This window comes from Heptranchias perlo, chromosome 9 (genome assembly GCF_035084215.1).
Source record: "Heptranchias perlo isolate sHepPer1 chromosome 9, sHepPer1.hap1, whole genome shotgun sequence".
Taxonomy (NCBI): domain Eukaryota; kingdom Metazoa; phylum Chordata; class Chondrichthyes; order Hexanchiformes; family Hexanchidae; genus Heptranchias; species Heptranchias perlo.
In genome coordinates, this window is record NC_090333.1 from 18,173,377 (window position 1) to 18,196,351 (window position 22,975).

Below are 22,975 nucleotides of genomic sequence, written 5' to 3' on the forward strand. Positions count from 1 at the left end.
ACATTGTTTTTTTAAAAAATTGTATTGGTGGGAAATAGATCTGATCTGATAAAGGTATCAGTCCTGTTGTGTGAAAAGTATTGCATTCTAGCGGCCTGACCTGAAACTAATGAAACAGGCACTTGCCGGAGTGTAAGGAGGCAGGATACTTGAACTGTTTCTTTTTCAAAACAGGGTAACTTTTATAAATTAGTGCTCCAAGTGCAGAGCTTTTCCCAATGGGAATGCGATTGGAATGTCGGGTGAGGAGGTTAGTGCTCCTGATTCGCAGCACACCCAATTGGATTGGGCAGGCCATGGACTAGGGGAGCTAACTGTGCCTGATATTCCCATTAGTACCGCCCTTGAGCTTAGCCACATGGCTAGAGCCATAATTTGTAAAAAGACTGACTTGCATTTATATAGCACCTTTCACAACCTCAGGAAGTCCCAAAGTGCTTTACAGCCAATGAAGTACTTTTGAAGTGTAGTCACTGTTGTAATGTAGGAAAGGTGGCAGCCAAATTGCACACAGCTAGGTCCCATAAACAGCAACGTGATAATGATCAGATAATCTTTTTCAGTGATTTTGGTTGAGGGATAAATATTGGCCAGGATACCAGGGAGAACTCCCCTGCTCTTCTTCAAAATAGTACCTTGGAATCTTTTACATCCACCTGAGAGGGCAGACGGTGCCTTGGTTTTAACGTCTCATCTGAAAGATGGTATCTCCGGCATTGTAGCACTCCCTCAATACTGCACTAGAGTGTCAGCCTGGATGGTGAAGAATGACTGTGCTGGGGAATTAACCATTTTTTCCTTTTTGTATCCAATGTTAATATCAAGCATTCCTAGGCCTGAAAAGCATGAGATAGGGGATAAAGTTTTCTTTATTGCACCAGTGTGATATTTCAATATCCCACTCCAGCCATCGTCATGACATATCCAAGTGAGATTGCCAGATTTTTTTGCAGTAAATTTATGACTCCTTCGAACTGGGTTAAGACTAACCAGACTCATTTCACTCCGGATCCTTAACAGTCATCAGTCTGGAATAGATTGTAACTCAGACTATAATCTTGTAAAGCACAGAAAAACATAGGACTCGTTCTGGTGCATTATTTGGCGTTCCTTTATGTAATTTAAGGTTAAATGTTTGAAACTCACAAGCAGGAATACAAAGGCCTGTAGGACTTTTATTTTGAAAATAATTCTCTTTATTGTTGCCGTCATAATCGTCTGCAGCGTTTTTGTCTCCTTATGTAGGAAGGAGGTGTCGCATCTGGATTTGAGCATGTTGTCACCAATGACACAAATGCAAAGAGACTGTTGCATGTTAAAGGCAAACGAAATGTGCGAGCCAGTGAAGTGCCTTTCACATGGTCCAGCTTTAACAACGGAGACTGCTTCATTATTGATGTAGGAGCTGTGAGTACAATATGTTAAAGGTTTTCAAGAAATGGCAGCAAGCTCAGTTACACTTTGATCCTTATTACTTTCAGTACTCCCCTCCTCTGTTATCTACGGTTATCGTGCTCTCCTCCTTGGTTGAGGGCAAGGACGATCCAGCCCACTGACATCACAGACCAGTGGCACCGCAAGTCAATCTATATGGTGGTCTTGGGTTTGTTTTTTTTACCTGCAGTTTTTGTCCCTCCCCTCCTGAAGATGCTGAATCATGTTGGACACAGTTCCACAGGTGCCAGTTGCCCTTTGGTAGCTTGTCCAATTGGCTCTTCTTCACCTGTGAGCCCAGAAGGGTAAGTGTTGGCAGAATATTCAGTCATTGGGTGGGGGGACCCATCACAGTTGAGCATGATTCTGTCCTCACCCCATGTGCAATTTCTAGCAGGGGTCACTGCATAGTGATCGAGAGTGGAAACCCTTGCTGATTTCTCCACCCCCCCAGTACACGGATACTGAGGCCCATTGTGGCATCCCACCGCCTTGGCCGAGTTCAGCCAACCTATCGTAAACTGGGGGGGAGGTGGGGTCAAAATTGTTTTTCTTTCATACAAAGGACCTGAGCAAGGTTAGGAAAGCTCATCTTCTGAGAAAATACCAAGTTCTTCTGTCTGAGAATCTAGTGCTGTGGGTGCTACGTCACAGTTGTAGGAAAACCCTTCTTGCTAATATTTATTCTTTTGCTTTATCTTGCTGGGGTGGGTGAGTGAGCAGTCCTATATCCCAACATCATTGATATCTGCTGACTGGGTGTCCAGGAGTGAGGCATAGAAACAATGGGAAATGGAATGGAAAATCAAGCTAGGTACATGGAGCTGGGAGTCCCTCTGAAAGCTTTGGTGTACCATGAGGATCTCCAAGTTGGGAGCTTGAAAAAAGAAGCAGCTGAAAACACTTAAATGGCCACCTCCCTGAACTACTGGATGTTACTGCTCTTAACCGTGCACTTAAAAGGGGCATGCAGAACTTTGCAAACTATTTTATTGGCCAATCAGCCTGTAGTACATGTATATCTATCCGTACGTTGTGAAGCAAGAGAGAAAGAAAGTATACAGAACAATAATGTCCACAGACCATATACAATCTACCTTGACATTGACTACTTCACTTTTTTAATCTCCTGAAGGAATGTTCTGGACAAATAACCAAGCAAAACTCCAGAATATTTATGCTTCCCCACTTATCCATTCTTCATCCTGGTGTGCAGGAACCACCGTAGACAACTTCACCCACTCAGCTCCAGCAGCATAGACAGCGGTGTGTCCCCAGAAATATTAGACCATCTCAGTCTAAAACAGTGAGAATGGGGCAGTAGAGGGGGGGGGGGGGGAGAGTGAGAAAGGAAATGGACAGAGAATGAGAGGAAAGGAGCAGAGGGTGGGGAGTGGAGGTGGAAAACCAAGCTGGGTTACAGTACGATGAAATTTAAGCCACTGATCAAACGACACCTGCAAACAGTAATAGCTTTCATACCCAGCTGTACTTAAACTGGCAAGTAATGTACATAATTAGCATAAGGTTTAGTTTCAGTTTAAAATACGGTTATACAACATGCAAAGTCACAGATGAACTTGTAATTGTAGACCATCTATCAGTGGAATGGATCAAAGAGCAACGTTTATGAGCGGTTGAAGTGCTGTCAGCTTGCTGCAGGCATTCGTGACGGTGAGAGGATGGGACGTGCCAAAGTACAGGTGGTGGATGAAGGAAACGAGCCCACAGTGGTTATTGATGTGAGTATGTGGAGAACACTTAGGAGTTTATTGTAAAGTTTATATAATGCAGGAGGGCTTCTGCAAGATTAAATGTTTCCTTTTTTTCAATGGCAGTTACTGGGCTCCAAACCAACCATTCCGGCAGCAACTGTTGAAGATTCTACAGCTGAATCATCAAGCAAGCAAAAAGCCAAACTCTACATGGTAACTTTTTTTTTTAAAAAGGATCTTGGATAATGCACAATTTCATTCCTGACTCTGAGCTGCAGCCTTCTCAGTCAACTGCAATGCTCTCTTAAAATACCACACAAATAACAACAATCCTGGATACTAAACACTGTAATCTCTTAGATTTCCGATGCCAGTGGAGAATTAACTTTAACGGAGGTAGCTGCTGAGAATCCGTTTACCATGGCAACACTTTCAACCAAGGAGTGTTATATTCTTGATAATGGGGCGTGTGGCCATATATTTATGTGGAAAGGTAAGAAAGTCTACACACTTGTGCATTTTTTAATTGTGTGGATTTTACCAGATGAGTGTTCAATTCTTAAAAATTCCTTTTATTTCTAGGATTGCTGTATGCTTATAATTATTCTTTATAAAAACTACTGTGGTTTAATGATTCTCTTTGTAAGATTTTCAACATTTCCAAAAATGAACCTTCAAATACCTATAGTCTTATTTTCACAATTTTGGGGTCTGAATTTCTGAAATAAATCTGTCTGTTTTGGGGTAGTTTGAGTGACAGGAGTGGGAAATGTAGTGGGAAGCTGTTCAGCTGGCTCACTTGCTTCCACCACTATTTATAGGATTTTCTACCAAAAGTGAGATGGGACATTCAGTATGCCCACTCATATTTGGGCAGGCTTATGCAAATAGCAGGATTGCATGATCTGATGTACTTCCTGTTATTAATGCTTTAGCAATGCTGATCGTCAGACACAACATCATGCTCCTGACATCCAGCGTTGCCAGGGCAGCAAAGGTTGGAGGGCAGGCTCCTCACATAGTACAGATAATCACCAAGCATTTTTATTGCACTAGGCATGGTGGGAGATTTTGGGGGGGGAAAATAAACATTTTCAGCTGGTATCATCAGTCAAGTTATTGCAGCACCACCCAAGGCATGTGACCCAGGTGCACTGGAACAACAATTTAAATTTGCCTGACCCTAGAATACCTGCCGGGGTCAGAGTAGAGATGAATGTGCTTAAAGCCTGCACTGCCACTGATTGGGCAGGATTCCCACCAGATTGGAAAATCCAGGCCCACAACAACAACAACATGTATTTATATCATGCCTTTAACTTGGTAAAACATCCCAAGGTGCTTCACAGGAGTGATATCGTACCAAGAACATCAATAACCCATGTTCCATGTGCCTACTGGATGAGGCTGCACCTTTTTTAGAGCTGTACCCAGTCCATGGCCTTCCCGACAGCCAGCTCTCTAAAGTAGAGTTTTCCTTTTCTAAAACCACTGCCCTTTGATTCCCTTGGCTCAACTGTTTGTATTTGCAATCTATGTACATGGGAAGAATTTCTGCAGGGGTTCCCCAATCTCCAGCTGTAACTTCGGCAAAAGATCGTCTGTCTATGGCAATTTCTGGAATTTCTACCAATTTTCGGAAGACCAGAAGAAGCCCTGGTGGAATCATTGGTGGTGATGCTTATAGTAACAACTACTCTTTCAAATACCTGTGGATACTTCCTTCCATGAAGCTGATGCTCTCCCTTCAGAAATCAATCACTTATAAACAAACCGAATCAGCAACTAGAGTTAAAACAAACTCAATTTATTTAAAATAATAAAAATAAATTGCAAATTAACATACCTCACTTAGAGCAAATTCTATTAAATACCCTTGCAATAATAATAACTATTTCAACTACACCCCAGATTAAAAAATATTCAGGTTAAGATACCTGATTTCACCTGGGACAGCAGTCGGAAGGCTGCTATTGGCATCGGCCCCAGTGGGGAAAATAAGTTGGCATTTTTTGTTTATGATCACTATCTACTGGAAAGTGCACATGTGTAACTGCCTGATGAGGACAGGATTGGGTTTGGCTTTGTTGCCCTGCATGTTCAAATAGATGCTCACTAATGAGACACTTTGGCTGCATTATGTACATAACCGAAAATGTTCTCTATTAAAGCCTGTCTTAACACTTGCTAATTGCCGAGTTCATGGGACAGACATCTTCTGACTCTTGGTCAGGCTTCTCTTGCGTCACCGGTTCCTGCTACCTGATAATTAGCAAGGTCCCTTAGTCGGGTCAAGTTGGATAAGAATCAGCTGATGCCAATAATTCTGGACACCTTTTGCGGGATTTCCCGGAGTACTCTTCTGATCAGTCCAAGCATCTGAACCTTTGCTTCAGGATGCTGATATTGTCTTCACCAGGGCCCTAGTAGCTGCATGCACTTCATTATATCACTCTTCAAGTCTTGCACTTGGGTTTCTCAATTGGGTAAGCAGTCATTCAGTGTGACTCTTGGGACTATTACAGACAAAGCTTGTAATCTTCTCTGTTTGATACTATAGACCTCACAAAAAGCAGCTTTTATCCCCACATAATTTGTTTATATGTACTGCATTCAGAAAGGCTCAAATCTAGTGCAAGCTTGTCGTGCAGAAGTCTTTCTGCAGGTGGTGGGTGTGAAAAGCTTTTTGTTTGCTTAGATGAATGTGATAAGATACAGGACTTCTTTGTTTCCCTATGAAGTACAAGTGGAAATGGATACTACAGGTGAATCCCTTGAGGATTAGGGTCAGTTTTGTACTGCAGGCTGATACCACTCAGAACCCAATGGAAAATTGTGGGCAATGCACCTGTGATTTTCTGATATTTGTTGGCAGGAGCAGGGTCTGATCGCCAGCTCATTACCACCATGCAGTCTCTTAGAAATATAAGAAATAGTAGTAGGCCATACAGCCCCTCGAGCCTGCTCTGCCATTCATTAAAGATCATGGCTGATCTTCAACCTCAACTCCACTTTCCCGCCCGATCCCCATGTCCCTTGATTCCCTTAGAGTCCAAAAATCAATCAATCTCAGTCTTGAATATACTCAATGACTCAGCATCCACAGCCCTCTGGGGTAGAGAATTCCAAAGATTCACAACCCTCTGAAGAAATTACTCCTCACCTCAGTCCTAAATGTTTGACCCCCTTACCATGAGACCACACCCCCTCGTTCTAGACTCTCCAGCCAGGGGAAACATCCTTAGCATCTATTCTGTCAAGCCCTCTTGTGATCTCAATGAAATGTCAGATTCTCTCTCATTCTTCTAAACTCCAGATAGCATAGGCCCATTCTATTCAATCTCTCCTCATAGGACAATCCTCTCATCCCAGGAATCAATCTTGTGAACCTTCGTTGCATCGCCTCTAAGGCAAGTATATCCTTCCTTAGGTAAGGAGACCAAAACTGTACACAGTACCCAGAGTGTGGTACAAGGACACCCAAATCCTTCTGAACATCAACATTTAATAGTTTCTCACCATTTAAAAAATATTCTATTTTTCTTACCGAAGTGAATAACCTCACATTTTCCCACATTATACTCCATCTGCCACCTTCTTGCCCACTGTCTATATCCCTTTGCAGACTTAATGTCCTCCTCATAGTTACGTTCCCACCTAGCTTTGTATTGTCAGCAAACTTGGATACATTACACTCGGTCCCTTCATCTAAGTCATTAATATAAATTGTAAATAGCTGAGGCCCCAGCACTGATCCTTGCAGCACCCCACTAGTTACAACCTGCCAACCTGAAAATGACCCGTTTATTCCTATTGTTTTCTGTCCGTTAACCAATCTTCAATCCATGCTAATATATTACCCCCAACCCCGTGAGCCATAATCTTGTGTAACAACCTCTTTTATGTGGCACCTTATTGAATGCCTTTCGAAAATCCAAATTGGCTACATCCACTGGGCCCCCCCTTACCTACCCTGCTAGTTACGCTCTCAAAAAACAGTATTTGACAAATCTACTATTTTCCTTTCATAAAATCGTGTTGACTCTGCCTAATCATATGATTGTCTAAGTGCCCTGTTACTATGTCCATAATAATAGATTGTAGCATTTTCCCTACTAGTGATGTCAGGCTAACTGGCCTATAGTTCCCTGTTTTCTCTCTCCCTCCTTTCTTGTAGTTGTACAACCAAAAATAACCAATAGCAATTATATGCTCTCTTGAAGTTCATGGTATTAGTTAAAAGACTTACAACTTCCATACTGTTTAAATGGTTGCACGTCAGGTCCATATTGAAGTCTCCTCTACTTTGATCTGGTTTCATCTCCCCCAGAGATTGGCTAGCTACAACATCTATTTTTAATAATTGTTTTTACTGCGCATCATCCACAATCATGGTTTGTTCTGTGTTCATCAGGCATCGTCCCCACCCCCCTGATTTACACTATAGGACAGATTCTCTGTAGAGCCAGAGAAACCAGAGAAATCAATCGTTTGACAAGCACAACGTTTGTCAGTTTCTAGCAATGTTAATTTCAGTGCATTTTTCAGGGTCAGCCCTAATTACATATTCATGACGAGCACTCAACTCATATTGGGTCTGAAGTTAGCAGCTCAGGTAAAGGGTTGGGGTAAGAAATTGCACTCACCAGCAGCTCTTACAGGGCAGCTATGAAAGCTAATGGGATATGCTCACTTAAAGGAATCTGAAGGCAAAAAAAAAAGTTAGCCTTTAGGAAAAACTAAGTATCTCTGCTGTATAATTTCTGTCTTTCCAAAGGCTATTTGGTCCACAAAACACAGCTGGCAAAACCAATAACTGGCGAAATAATTTGTCGGGGTTGGTGGAAGGCAACAGTGACCTAGGAGGAGAGACGTCAATGTGCTAGCATTGCTGGATGTGAGACAATTGACATGACTGCTGCCAAGTGACTTGACTTCAGGATAGTTTTTTCCAATGATGGCATCCTTCCGTTCTTTAATTGCAAACTAATGTGGGACGGCAGCACTTCCAGTTGAGAAGTTAGAAGCTTGCCTCATTTCCTTCTGTTGCGGCAGCCATTTCACTCCCTCGTGCACGAGCCTACTCTACCCTTTAACTGCATGCAGTCCTTCAAATGACAATGTTGCGTGCCCTTGCAGCACCCCCTTCCTAAATTTTCCACACTCACTGCCCAATGGCACATCTGGCCTTCTACTGGTGGGTCTCGTGCCCTTGTCCCGCCAGAGTTCTGGGATTTCCGATGGGGTCAAGCTCCTGTATTCTGGCCTGCATAAATCCTGCCTCATCACACCTGCACTGTCGCATTGGGGTCTGGGAATTTTAGGGACTTTATCTTCAAGATTTCACACCATTGTTATAAACAAAGCTCTTACTGTTTTTTTTCTTGATTACGCTAGCCTGCTCTCGTTTTCAGTGTTTCATCAAAAGCATTGATACCCATTTTTAAAGAATTTTCAACATTAACATCTCCGCACACAATGGAATGATTTGTAATAGTTGTACCTGCTTCCTTCAGTTTTCCAGCGTCACAGCTCATCTGTTTTATCACATGACAATAATGTAATATTACATTATTAACAGTTGCAAGACCATTTTACAATACACAGTTATGATCTACAGAAGTGCTGTTGGCACCTTGCAAATTCTCATTTTAAACATAAAGGAGTCTTTATCTTGAATAATTCTTAAATCAGGTCTCCATGCCTATGGACTGGTAAATTGTCTCTAGACAGCCATTTGAATTTTCAATAAAGTGCACGAAATCTATTTTAGAAGTGACTCGCCACAAGTTTTAAATGATGTCTAATTATAAGATGTATAATGTCTATCAGGGCACAGCAACAGGAAATACTAACACCATTAATTTCCATGGGGATTCTCCTGATCGTCCGCTGTAACTTTGGCGGAAATCCCAGAGAAACAGCGTAAAGGGCTGTTTACAAAGGTGTCTCTGGCGTTTCTACTGATTTTCCGCTGAAGTTATGACTGGAGTACTGGGAACCCCTGCAGAGATTCGACCTCTTGGTCCTTAGATGATTGAGTGTATGGGTGATAAGAGGCCTGTACTAGTTCATTAGCTTCTAGTTAGGATGAAGTACCCCAAGGTTCAGATGTAAACAGCTATTCTTTCTTCAGGAAAGTGTTCCAGCAAGACTGAACGGAAGGTTGGATTTGAGACGTGCGAGTTCTTTATAAACTCAAAGCGATATTCAAAAAATACTCAGGTAAACAATCATCCAGTATATTTTAGCAAGTCTCCCAACACCCACTGTGTAGGCTCGCAATGGTCGCTTAGATGGGGTACCGGAGGTGGCTGGGACCACTGGAAATGTACCCCAGCATGTGTCAATCAAAGCGTAAGACCATTTACAATTTACAGAAGTATTGTTGATATCTTGCAGATTCTCAATTTAAACATATCTTGAATAATTCTTGATCACAAAATGTCTGTCAGCAACCTTTTTAATCAAGTGCACAGAGTCCATTTTCAGAGTGGGCAACCTCAACTTTTAAATGGCGTAATTATAGGTTGTACAAGTCTAACAGGACACAGCAGCAGAAAATGCTATGGGGTGAATTTCCTCGGGGGGGTGGTTTTGCTTGACTGCTGTAACTTTGCAGAAACGCCGCAGACATCTCAATGGTGGGAGGAGTAATAATGTAAATGCCATTTTCTGGGGGTTTCTGCAGCACTTCCGCCGACTTTATGGTGAGTGATCAGGAGAACCACTAAGGAAATTCACCCCTTGTCTTTAGATAATTCAGAGTAGAAAGGCAACAGGAGGCCTGTGCTAGTTCAGTTGCTTCTAGTTAGGATAAAATACCTGTAAGCAAGGTTCAAATATAAGAGAGGATTTGACCTCGCACTTTGCTTGCTAATATGCCCTCATCCATATATTGATTACTGTTTAGTTTCAAAATCAGGTAATTATTTGGTAAATGTACTGTATCTGGCAATTATGCAGTCTCAGTTCTTTTCTGTTAAATTTATTGAGGGATGTGGTGTATGAATACATGTTTCTATATTAATTTCCATTTCCCCTTTTTTTGAACTCCACTAAGAACACAATTCTTCTTTTATTGGAGAGTGTAGTACAGTCTGAGCTGCAGATTTCTTGTCAGCTGTTGTCATTGGTTTTCTGTGACTATCTAATGGGATATGCGTTTCTGTGAGACAAGACTGGTTCAGTCAGGATGTACGATATTGAAGAAAAATTAGACCACTGTATACAAACCTTTTTGATAGTTCCCTCCACTACTGCTGATCCAGAGTTTTAATGCGGGCACATTAGCATGCAAACAAAGGCTTAGAAATTGGCCAAGTTGCGCTCGTTTTTCAGATGCTAAGCGGCCTAATACATTCTCAAAATAACCGGAAGTGCGCTGCTGGCCATATTGAGTAAGGCCAGAGACGTCCTTTATCCACGCTTGAAGCAGGCCTTGGATCCTTTGCATATGCAAATAAGGGGCCTAATGGCTGTTTTGAGGTCCCCTTTCCAAGATTGGCTTGCCCTGAGGCAGCTGGCGCCACCGCCACACCAATAGCAGCCCGATTTTTCACTAGTCTTTGGGCGCCGGCTGCGTTATAATGAGGCCCATTATCTGGGGAGCCTCGGACCTCACCATTCTGGTGCAGGTCATGTATCCCACGAGTCAGATGTCACCAATACAACCCAGATCACAGCCCAGTCCTCGTATAATTATAGAAACAACAATGATACCATACCAGCACTCCTCTCCCCATGGTGGCAAGGTCCAAATGATTTGTAAAATTTTACAGGGCATGGGGAGAACAGAGCCTCAATTTACAGATGCATTTTACTTGCATAGCACTAACTTTTTTTTCAGTTTATCATGTTTTGTTATTTGGGGGAAAACTGAAGCCCGAGTCTTGCCTTGTTTTGTAGATACAAATACTTCCAGAGAATGGTGAGACGCCACTGTTCACCCAGTTTTTTGAAGACTGGAAGGCTAAAGACCAAAGTGAAGGACTTGGAAAAGTGTACAGTATCGGCACTGTTGCTAAAATTAAATCTGTTCCCTTTGATGTCACGAAGCTTCACAACTCAACCACCATGGCAGCACAATACAACATGGTGGATGACGGATCGGGCAAAGTCCAGGTAACAAGTCAACAACTATCAACGTAGAATTTTACCTTGCCGAAGCACAGGGACCTGGAGTCAATAATGTGCATCACAACGTGTTCAATGTTTCTCTGCAGATTTGGCGAATCGAAGAGTTCAAGAAACAACCCGTTGACCCTTCCTCGTACGGTCAGTTCTACGGTGGAGACTGTTACATTATTCTGTACTCTTACAAATCGGGTGAAAGGCAGCAGCACCTCATTTACACTTGGTAAGCCGCCTCACATATTAATGAAATATTAAACTGGACGACTAAAAAGAAAGCAAGGATTTTTAACGTTTGTTTACTTTTAAAGGCAAGGCAGCAAAGCAACAAAGGATGAGCTGGGAGCATCAGCAGTCCTCACAATTAACCTTGATGACGAGATGCGAGGTTTGCCTGTCCAGGTATGTATTAACCGTCACTAGATTAATCATTCATTTATTGCATAATTTATGTTCGCACAATGATCAGACTTTCCATCTAAAATTCAGTGCATTCTTTTCTTGGCAAGTTAAAGGGACGGTGCAAGTTCCAAACAATTTACATTTTACACGGTGCATGCCTCCAGTATTTAGTGTCATTACCTGTTAATTTTTTTTTACACTTATACACAATAAAGGTAAATGGTCAATGTTTTCTCTCCTCGTACCGAGAGCAGCCGTTGGCAGGACAAGCGATTTGTTGTGGTGTGACAGACCACAACAAATCCTATGATTTTCACCTTGCGCTACAACTTCCCTGGTTTGTTTTCCCCCTTTTTGGCACTTCAATTTTATTCAGGAGTGTGCTTCAAAGGATTGTTGTTCTACCTCTTTCTGCCCACATAGCAACTGGAAACTTCCTTCTTGTTATCAGACCATCCAGGCCTGGTGTGACTCCATTTATCAATGAGCAATTCTTGGAGCCCCAGTATTATTATAGGCAAGTGCAGAACAAATATTGCAAGCCAAAGTCACTAACATTACTATTCTTAATAAATTAAATGGCAGGATTCATATTTTATTATAACGGTGTTTGAACCCTGTAAGTTAGTTCATTGAGGAAAAATAAGGTACAGTGATGTTGACTTTTACTATTTTCATACTCATGGTTCAGACTCTCTGCCTCTCCCTGTCCACCACGCGCCCCACCCCCACCCCCACCCCCACCCCAAACTAATCAGCTTGAAGCATCCTTGACTGAGTCAGAACCAGGAAGTGAAAGCTACAACAGTAAATTCAATGTAAAATCAGTTAGAGAAAGCAAAATAAATAGAGGGTAAAAAATATTGAATTAAGACAGATAAGAGACAGAAAGAAAAAGATTTTTTAGAAATTTAAAACTTTTTTTTACAGAAATGTCCAACAATAATTAAAATCAGAAGTAACAAGACTCCACATTTCTAAAAGTTAATTTTCAGTGGCAGAGAGGTTGTTCGGCAGTCATTAAGACTTACCATGCCATTAAAAGTTAGTTTAGACCTAAAAAATAAACCAGCATACCTTTTTGTTTTTATGGGGACATTAGTTTGTTTCCAGGTGGGCAGTGCAGCAAGTTTGCGCTGGTCCATTCATTCAGCTGGTGAGCTGTCCTTCCCGCGCAGCTTTCAAACAAGCAGGACAAATGGTAGAGCAATTTCCGGATTTTCGCTTGTCGGAACTTGCTCTTCCATTTGCCCTGAAATAACGATGAGTCCTGTTGGCATCACCGATATTAGCAATTTCCAGGCCAATAGCTTTTTATTGGTACACTCAAAATAACACATCAAATATGCCTGTCAGCATTGCACAATTATATCTTAGCATCTCTCCACTTATCTTCAACATCCTTTATCAAACAGCTTAATCTTTGTCGTTCTCAGCAATCTCTTTCCTCGGCTGTTTTATTCCTGCCCTTCAACTGACATTTTAATATTAATAAACCACCATGATCCTAACACAGGTAGTTACTTAACCTACCATGACTTCAAATTATGAGTCATGATTGATGTGCTCCTTACAATGACAGGCTTAAGGTGACAGTAGATGTTAACAAGAAGTGTTTTTGGTCATTCATCCCTGTTTTTCGTGGGCTGTCTTTACTTGTTGGGAGGAATGCATTAGAGGATATAATGGGGAGATTGGAGTGAGGAACGTGATCACTTTCTCGCCTTTATCTTCTAATGCTACCATGTTTCCCTGAACTTTCATCTCTTGTTCCTTCTAAACTCCTAAACCAACATCCTGCACTCTTCCTCCTCCATATGGCCCCACTGTACTGAAATGAAGGCTGGAAATTTCCTAACAGCTGCCTGCTCCATTGCATTTCCGATGAAGTGGATTCATCGGTGGTGGAGTGGGAGCAGCTCCGAGGAAGTTCCCAGCGTAAGTCTTGTTGCACAATCTCCTACTCTAACTCATTTTTCTCAGGACTACAAGACTGTGGAACTCCTTGCTTCCCTCAGTCTATCTTGCTTCCTATAATCTTCAGGCTTTTCCAACCCAAGCTTAGCATCGTTACTTCCTCATCACCCTTTTTTACCTTGTTGGTTACCGTGGTTCTGAATTAAATTTTTTTTTTTACATTATCATTATTAGTAAAGGCTTGTTTGCTTTATAGGTACGGGTGACACAAGGTCAGGAGCCTCCTCATCTGCTGAGCCTGTTCAAAGATAAACCACTCATTGTGCACCTCGGGGGGACCTCCAGGAAGGGCGGCCAGAGCCCTGCTGCAGCAGTTCGACTTTTCCACATTAGGAAAAGCTCAACAGGAGCAACTAGAGCAGTTGAGGTAAGTAAAACCAAAATCAAGCTTTAAGGGTTCCAATATTTTGCCTATATTCTAACTCTATTTACTCCACCAATGGCAATACTTAATTCATGTTTACTTTGATTTAAAGGGAGCGTGAAAGATTAGCTCTATCTTGCAACAATCTCGGATGGCCTCTTCTATTGAACTTATGTTTTAAGTGACTTTCTTTCCCTCAGGCTAAAAGTATGAAAGCTGATGTGAAAACGGAAAGAGACTGCAGAAGCAGACTCTGCTTTTAATTAAAATAAAAGCAGTGATAGTTTTACATAATTTGCTGTTGATTAGTCATCAGCATTAATTCAGTCTCATTTAATAGGACAGGGCCACATATATTTGGGATATAATATATTTAAATTGGAGCTGAATCAACAATACAAAGTCAGGTAGTCTGACTTCTGTTTACCACTTTAAAGATGAAATGTACTTTTTATTTCAAGAGGCATTGTACGTGGGTGCATTTACACTATGTGTAGTGTTGATGTGAGGTGGTTTCCATTTTTCATCTATGGTATGGAGCAGAGTGAGGCTTCCTGGAGGACACTGGCTCTTTCCACTTGTCTTTACTGAAACGATTGTTTGTATGAAGCAAATAGCCTAGAAATTCTAGGCTTTTGGGGGTGGGTGGGGGGAGACAGAAATCCAGCACAGAAGGGTTGGGAATTTGGGGCAGGCCTGTTCCTGCTGTGCTTCTGTCCCATTCTGGCTGAGATTGCGAATTCTGATTGTGGGGGTGGGTGGGCATAGGCATTTCTTCTGCACCGCTCCCCCTTCCATCATGAAGCTACTTTTGGGGGCCGGGAGCGGTGGGATGCCGGGCTTCCCTAGAAATCCAACCAGTTCTGCCTACTGTAAGTGCGCCGACATGAAGCAAGTGTGCTTGTCCTGCAGGGCTGTAAGTGGGGCCCACAATGCCGTTTCCAAACGACAGCTTGCTGTTTGGAAATATGCAGATCAGCAAGGGAGCATCTCTGCCAAAAAATTTGTGGCAGGTTTAAAACTTTTTGGCCAGACCTGGCCTGGGTTCCCCTTAATCAGAGCGGCGTGTTTCTGTTCCAAAATCCTTCTGGGTCCGTGGGGCAGACATCCTGGGACCATTGTTAGTGCTGCAAATGCTCGTCCCAATATGCAAATGACCCCCATCGCTGAGAATTGGACAGGGTCAAGGCGAGGGCAAATAGTTGGGCATAATTCGCGCGCTGCCGTACTTCCAGCAGCGCAGCAGTTTCTGGGTAATGTCCCTGTTCAGTCGCATGGCATCAATGTTTTGTTTTAGAAGTTGGATTTATTAATTTTCTTTTTAAAAGTTGCTCACAGTTAAGTCTTTGTGCTTTACAGGTGATTTGTAATGCAGGGTCACTAAACAGCAACGATGCATTTGTGCTGAAAACATCACAGCAGAGCTACATTTGGAAAGGTGTGGGTGCTAGTGCCACTGAGTTGAAGACTGCAAAGTATGTGGTCAGTGTTCTTGGGGGCAGTGCAACTGAGGTCCAAGAAGGAAAAGAACCAGGTAGAGCATTCAATTCTTCTTTTAAATTAGGGGGCGGGGCTAACGGGAAATGGGAACAAGACGGGACATGTGGGATTAGGGGTACTGCTCGAATGGAGGTCAAACACTAACATGGACTGATTGGGCCAAATGGCCTGTTTCCATGCTGTAGTTGTGTGCAATTTGGGTACTATAGCCACCATTCAAGTCTGAAATTTCATTGGTGTGACACAAGCGTTTTGTTTAGGGTCACCAACTCTGGTTGGACATATTCCTGGAGGTTTTATCACATGACCGCCCACCTTCAAATGCCCTGACCAAGCAGCCGTATTTCCCATCTGCAATATTTTTATAACTAATGAGTGGTTTTCAGAGGAAATAAAAAAAAGAAACATTTTTTTTTAATGCCCCATGATTTTTCTCCTGGGCTGCTCACAGCAATGTCCAGGAGATTAATCTTTAATTCCTGGAAACTCCAGGACATTCCTGGAGGGTTGGCATCCCTAGCCTTACTCCTGAACTAGTAAGCCACAACTTATCTTGTCATAACACTAACTCCCTGTAATAAATTACATGGTATCAGATAAAGACACTTGCCTTGAGTTTCTGCAGTGGTTCTTCTGACCTCCTGTCATATGTTTGGCGGAAACCTTGAAGAAACGGTGTGAGCAGCCGCTGACACCGTTTCGCTGGGATTTCTGCCAAAGTTACGTTGGGGGAATTCCCGTGGAAATTCTACCCCACTGCGGCAATTCATTTCTGCTTTCTCCTGACAGATAACTTCTGGAAGGCTCTTGGTGGTAAGAAGGAATACCAGAGCTCCAAAGGCCTCAAAAATGAAGTTGCTACCCACCCGATTCGTTTGTTTGGTTGCTCAAACAAAACTGGAACATTTGTCGTGAGTTGAGGCATTTTGAATCTTGGAAAATTTTATGTAGAGGTTGATTCCATTTTTAAAGCATTTCTGCTTTGGTTTTCTAAATGAAATTAATATTTATTTTTCTGCATAGATTGAGGAAGTTCCAGGTGAATTCACACAGAGTGATTTGGCAGTTGATGATGTGATGCTGTTAGATACCGGGGATCAAGTGAGTTGTGGCTCATTTTACTTATTATGCATCAACTTGGAGCTTTCCCAGTGGCCGTAGTGTAACACTAAGCAATGCGGACTACAAGGTCCCAGGTTTGGTTCCTGATCTTTGCTGATGCCAGTCACTGCAGAAGTTCTACAGCTGTTCTTGGTGTCTCAGGCAGGTTTCCTGCTCCTCCTCAACAACAATAATTTGCATTGATATAACGCCTTTCATGACCTCGGGATGTCACAAAGCGCTTTACAGCCAATGAAGCACTTTTGGAATGTAGGAAATGCAGCAGCCAAATTGCGCACAGCAAGGTCCAACAAACAGCAATGTGATAATGACCAGATCATCTGTTTTTGTGATGTTGGTTGAGGGATAAATATTGGCAAGGATACCAAGGAGAACTCCCCTGCTCTTCTTTAAATTGTGCTGTGGAAACTTTTACATCTACCTGAGAAGGCAGACTGGGCCTTAACGTTTAATGTCTCATCTGAATAACGGCATCTTTTTTTCATCCTGGTTGCTAGCCAGTGACAACAGCATAGGCATCAGGTCAGAACAGGCTGTGTTCCTCCTGGCTCCACAAAACAACTGTGGGCCACTGCCAGCCCATTCTTGCCTCTCCTCCCGATGGTCTCTGTGGGCATTGGCACCAGCTGAAATTGGTCAGGCCCTGATACGTGAATAGCTTTGGGGTCCCCACAGCTAACCTGAATTGTGATGATTAGGCCAGGACAAATTTAGGCTGCACACCGCTGGAATCAATCCAGGTTTGGGGCACTAACAAATTTAGGCCATAATGGCTCAGGGGAAGGGGAGTTTTAGGTGGGTTTGGGGTGGAGAAACATGTTGAAATTGGCTATGCAGATAATGAAGTAGAGCTGTACCAACTATACAGTCAAGAAGTTTAACGTTTTTTAAACAATTTTGTAGCTCTTTCTTTGGCTTGGCACGGATGCAAATGAAGTGGAGAAGTCGGAGTCACTGAAATGCGGTGAGTAGCTGTAGCAGGTGTTCATTTGTAGGAGGAGCAAAAATCAGGAACCTATATTGCACAAGAACTTGATATAAAAATATCCATTTGTATAATTATTGGCATTCTTGTTAAACTGCTTTTCCCCGCCCCCTCCATTTAAAAAAAAATTACTTTCTTCCCTTGTAAGGGCTTCTATACCAGTCATTGCTCTGATCAGCATCATATGTAGTGACCTGCTCCTAGGCCTCTCCCCTTCAAACATTGGTTAAGTAGTGGATATGTTAGTTATACTAATATGCCCTCATGACTTTCTTTCCATTTTTGGGGTCGCTAAGGTAAGAGAGTTTTGGATCTGTTGGGCTTCTCTTACCTGACATCAGGAGCTCACTCATTTATCGAACCCAAATGCCCATTGCCCAGCTGATAAACTGTACTGCCTGTAATTGTGGAGTGTTAAAGAATTTGGGAGTAATTATTGATCATTCACAGAGGGTATTTAGTCAATGTGATCTTCAGGACTGAACATGCACTGGGGTTGATCTGATGGACATCAAGACATTGTCTTAACCTTAGCTTACTGGTGAGGCCACACTTTGAATATTTTGTGTAGTTTTAGGCATCCTATCTTCAAAAAAACTTTGATCAATTAAAGAGGATTCAGAGAAAAATTACAGGGTTGGTGCCAGGATTAAGGACTCTTAAGAGGGAGAAACTCACAGGACTAGTTTTTGTTTACATTGGGGAAAAGAAGGTTAATAGGAAATAAATTCATGCCTTAAAATGCTGAGAGGAATAGATAATGTTGAAACAAATAAGTTATTTTTCTTGGACCACAAATGAAGGATATCAGCATAAAACAAACAAACCACAGGCAAGACTAGAATTTTTTTTTGTCACAGAATGGTCCATATGTGAAAGACTCCCAATTAGTGTAGTTTTGGTTAACACCTTTTCTAAAAGAGGACCGAATGGCTCTGTGGAAGGCGGCTCACCACCACCTTCTCAAGGGCAATTAGGGATGGGCAATAAATGCTGGCCTCGCCAGCGACGCCCACATCCCATGAACAAATACAAAAAAAAATGTTTAGGAACTGACAGACACTAAACAAACAATTCAATTTGATAATTAAATGCTTTAATCGTTGACTAGAAAATCATTCAAAACAGATGTAAAACTAAACATAAATTGAATGAATGTCACCGCTTCTATAAAATTTGCAAACTTAATATATTCATTTGCTTTCTTGCAGCAAAAAAATACTTGGAAGCTGACCCATCTGGAAGAGACACTGGCACTCCCGTTGTCATTGTGAAACAAGGAAATGAACCGCCAACATTCACAGGGTGGTTCTTAGCTTGGGACTCCACCATGTGGGATGTGAGCCCTCTGCAAAAAGCTCTGGCTGCTCTCCAGGTGCAGTGATGAGAAGGGATAGCACTGGGCCCCCTCGCATTTTCTTTTTTGCATGCCCCAACTGTAAAGCAGTGACGTTGATGAGTTGGGTTTTGTAGTGCTCGTAGAAATTCAGCAACATTTTCCACAGTTTAAGGAAGCGAGTGAATTAATATTTTTACGCTCAATGCTGTTTTGATACATTATAAATTAAATTGGGAATAAGCACAGTAACAGGCTTCAAAGTTGCCTCTGCTGCTGGTTCAGTCTTCTTAAACTAGGAAATGTGAACCAGACATCAGTTGGAAAAACTAGCTACTGACCCAAAGTTTCACCTTTGATCTTCCTTCAAACTCGGTGCCATAGTTCTGGCTGTGTTTGACAGGATGGAGTCCATTTGGGTTGAGCCAGCCAGAAACCCTGAAGTCTGACTGTGTATAAGGTCATTCATTCTAGACTGCAGGTTAGTGTCATACACAGTAACACTATTTGAACAGTTTTGATCACCTCTTATTGATTGTAGTAATAATGGGACTTAAACTGAATCCAGTGGGAAATGGGAGATAGTCAGAAGGGAATCTGTGCAATGCTGACAAGCACTTGTTTGGAAGAGGCTTGTGCATTTTCTAAGTGCGGTAACTACACGTAAATTTTTACAACTTGGGAAGAAAAGGCATGGACTGGTTATGCTTACTTACCATTTAAGATCAATAGTAACTCTGGAAGTGACTCCAATATCGATGAGTACTTAGCATCAAGGCAAGGTGCAGCTTTGAGGACGGCTGGTAGCATGTCGAAGTTTGGGGGGTGGGGGGGAACAACATTAGGAAACACGCCACACCATTTGCAAAAATAATTTACTTGCACTGTATCACAAAATCTTTGAGTATTCTGAACCTTCATGACCTTAAATGTGTTAAATTAAACTGAATTTCTGCCACTGCTGATTTGGTGCAGAGCATGCTTGCCGATATTGGACTGTCCGAGCATCGAGGCTGGGCTGCTCATCTTACCTGAGTCGTGTTCCTGCGACTGGCTCTTCAGGTTTTGCTGCATTTCTAGTTTTTGCAAACAGCAAGGGAATTTTAGGTGTGAATGTTAGCAAGGCTTCTGCTGAATTGCTTGACTCAAACAAAAAGCATCTTATAAGCATATCCAGATTCATTGTTTATTCCTATGTTTGTGTCTTAATAAACTCTTGGTATTTGCAAAACTGTTTGCTCACACTTAAGGTACATTTTTCTACACCATGCTTTAATTCGGTTGTATGGCCTTACAATATTGTATTTTAGTAATTGTCACCTTAATATTTCCATTAAGTTTTTGTCATATTCTGGGTGAATGCAATATCAGTTGCTTTTTGAGAGCCTCTACAATCTTTCAGAAATTAACTGCAGGCCCAACACCACAGTTTCTAGAGTAGTCCCCAGATTACAATGCAGTAGTGTTTAGGAGGCAACTGGAAAAGCCACATCCACATGGACCATACTGGTATTGGTCCATGTGGATGTGGAGGAGCCCACACAGTGTGCTGTGCTATAATTTTACTTACATTTAATTTATTTTTGCCCATATTAAAAGTTCTTTTTATAGAACGATGCAGCACAGAAGGAGGCCTCTGCCAGCTTTTTGAAAGAGCTATCCAATTAGTCCCACACCCCTACCCTTTCGGGCTGTCAGATACCATTCTCCAGTTAAAGCAGGTAGCCAGGCTTCTAACTAAGTCTCTGCCTGTGCTGTTAGAAAGTTGTGCAACTCATCCATCGACGTTTGTTTCCTTCCCTGTAGGAGTGTGTCTAGTATCTACTTGACACACACCACTAGCTCTAGGCTGATGGGGAATTTTCTGTATGGAAAAGTGCAAGCATGAAGTTGAAGCCTAACACGTTTGGTGTAACATGCAGCAGTACCAATGTACTGTGCTACTGTACCAGTACTTTTCAGCACCTTGTTGGGAGTGCCTGGCATCTGCTATTGGGTGATTTTGCACAGTGCTCCATGTCTTCTGTCTTTATTGACATTGTGGAGGAGAACAGAATAAAAATACAAGTATTACCACCTCACTTGGAATCTGAAAGCAGTACAAAGCCTGGTGATTGAGGAGATTTCATATCACTTTAGTCCCAGACAACCAGTGTGAACTTCATCCCACTATTATACCATGGAGATTTATTCAGACTATCTCAACAATAGTTAACTGTTCAAGTTCTGGAATGATTACTGCTCAGGATGCAGTTAACATGTTACAAAACTGATTTATAAAACCATCCAGTAAACTTGGGTGTAGGGATAGAACATTCTCTTTTAAACTCAAATACTGGAAGCAATTGAGGTCCAGGAGGTGCTGTACTCTTTATTTCTGTTCATGTACATTTATTAGCCACAACAAAGCAATTGGAATATGGTAAGAAAAGAACTGGTGAATTATCACTCAATTGGCTATAATCAGTAATAGAAGACAATCCATACAGGCATTTTGATGGTGCACCCACACACTCTGCAGGGTGGTTTGTGCATTTGAGTTTTGGACCACGAGAGGGGCATCTAATTTAGTTCTTTGTGAGGGAGGAAAGCAATTCCAGGTTGTTCTTGTACATTTCCAGCAGACAATTAATAAAACACTGTTTGGTTAAAAAAGCACACTAGACCTTCCTACAGAAGCATAAATTGGTGCATGCTATTGGGCAGAAAGGAATGAGCCTAAAGTACGGAACAAGATTTTTTTTTAAATTAAAAGAAAAGCTAGATGTCTAACTGAGCAACTAAATGAACAAAGCCTGAGCATCCAGGAGTTCTCTAACCACCCACAAAATGAACCAGATAACATTACTCTGGTGTAAGATAGTGTGGTTTAAGAATTAGTAACACCTCTCGGCAGACAAACACTGCCTGCCCACCATTGACAGTTGTGTTCATAGCGAGATGCTGCAGTCAGACCCAAACTGACTCAGAAAATCAAAAGAGAAACTCACTTCATTTTAGCCAAAGCAAAATCCTATGGATCAATTGGTGTTGAGTGAAACTAAGTTAGTCAAAGGAAACCAAATATCAGGTAAATATTAATTTCTTAACTCATGATTAACACATTCATCAATATATCAAACAAGTAAAAGTTCCAACCAATTAGCCATTCGATGACTGAACTGGGGTTAAGAATGACTTGAATCTCCAGAGATTCTTTTCCACCACAATGATCAGCAAGGTCTAAAGAGTCTCATGGGAAATTGTAGGATAAGTAGGAATGTTAGTCACCAGGAGAAAGTTAAGCAAAATACAATTCAATTTTGCTAACTAATAGTTACTAGTTCATGATAGTATTCCAAGAAAAATCACAATTTTTAAAAAGCAGAGCAAAAACTCACCATTCTAAGAACAAATTCAAATTGGTAATAGAATAAAAGAAACAAAATGTTTTCTCAAAGTAAATCAGAAAATACCTGAACTAGACATTCAGTGTTGAACTCAGCAGCTTTTTATTCTGGAGTAGAAGTCCTTCAGTTCCCTGTCCTAGAGTACAGTCTTATTAATCATACATTCAATCTCACTAATCTACAGTGCAAGGTATTGGAGAACTATAACAAACTGATAAATATATATATATATATATATATATATATAGAGAGAGAGAGATAAACCCATAAACAATCTGGGATTTTAAAGGATCTTCTTCCAAATGATTATTGAAGCATTTGAAATCTAGAATACATGGAGTATGTTTGATACAATGAGGTGTATAATAAGCCTCTCACTCCATTTGAATGTTGAATCAACTTTAATGTTCCATTCATTACCTCATAAGGAGTAAACACAATGAATACTCAGTGATCACCCTTGATTTTATGTTTGGTTAGTTTATAACAGCTGTGTGGAAACTAATAAATCTAAATCTTGAACACTGCTACCATGTATGTTGGATAATCCTATTTAATCTGTTTTATTAAAAACATTTCATAATATCTGAATTAATCTAAAAGAGCAGACACCCTGAA

The 22,975-nt window shown here is 41.5% G+C and overlaps 1 protein-coding gene across 1 annotated transcript in view; it reads left to right on the forward strand.

Moving 5' to 3' along the window:
• The window catches only part of LOC137325160 (scinderin-like), a 28,743-nt gene extending 8,544 nt beyond the window's left edge, over window positions 1-20,199 (forward strand). The window contains exons 4-17 of the mRNA XM_067989939.1: window positions 1,246-1,407; window positions 3,027-3,176; window positions 3,273-3,362; window positions 3,510-3,642; window positions 9,286-9,374; window positions 11,058-11,273; window positions 11,375-11,508; window positions 11,594-11,684; window positions 13,858-14,028; window positions 15,385-15,559; window positions 16,315-16,436; window positions 16,549-16,626; window positions 17,551-17,611; window positions 18,844-20,199. Of these exons, the coding sequence (XP_067846040.1) occupies window positions 1,246-1,407; window positions 3,027-3,176; window positions 3,273-3,362; window positions 3,510-3,642; window positions 9,286-9,374; window positions 11,058-11,273; window positions 11,375-11,508; window positions 11,594-11,684; window positions 13,858-14,028; window positions 15,385-15,559; window positions 16,315-16,436; window positions 16,549-16,626; window positions 17,551-17,611; window positions 18,844-19,016 (1,845 nt within the window). The 3' untranslated portion in view covers window positions 19,017-20,199. The remainder of the gene's footprint in view (window positions 1-1,245; window positions 1,408-3,026; window positions 3,177-3,272; window positions 3,363-3,509; window positions 3,643-9,285; window positions 9,375-11,057; window positions 11,274-11,374; window positions 11,509-11,593; window positions 11,685-13,857; window positions 14,029-15,384; window positions 15,560-16,314; window positions 16,437-16,548; window positions 16,627-17,550; window positions 17,612-18,843) is intronic.
• Window positions 20,200-22,975: the final 2,776 nt, after the last annotated feature.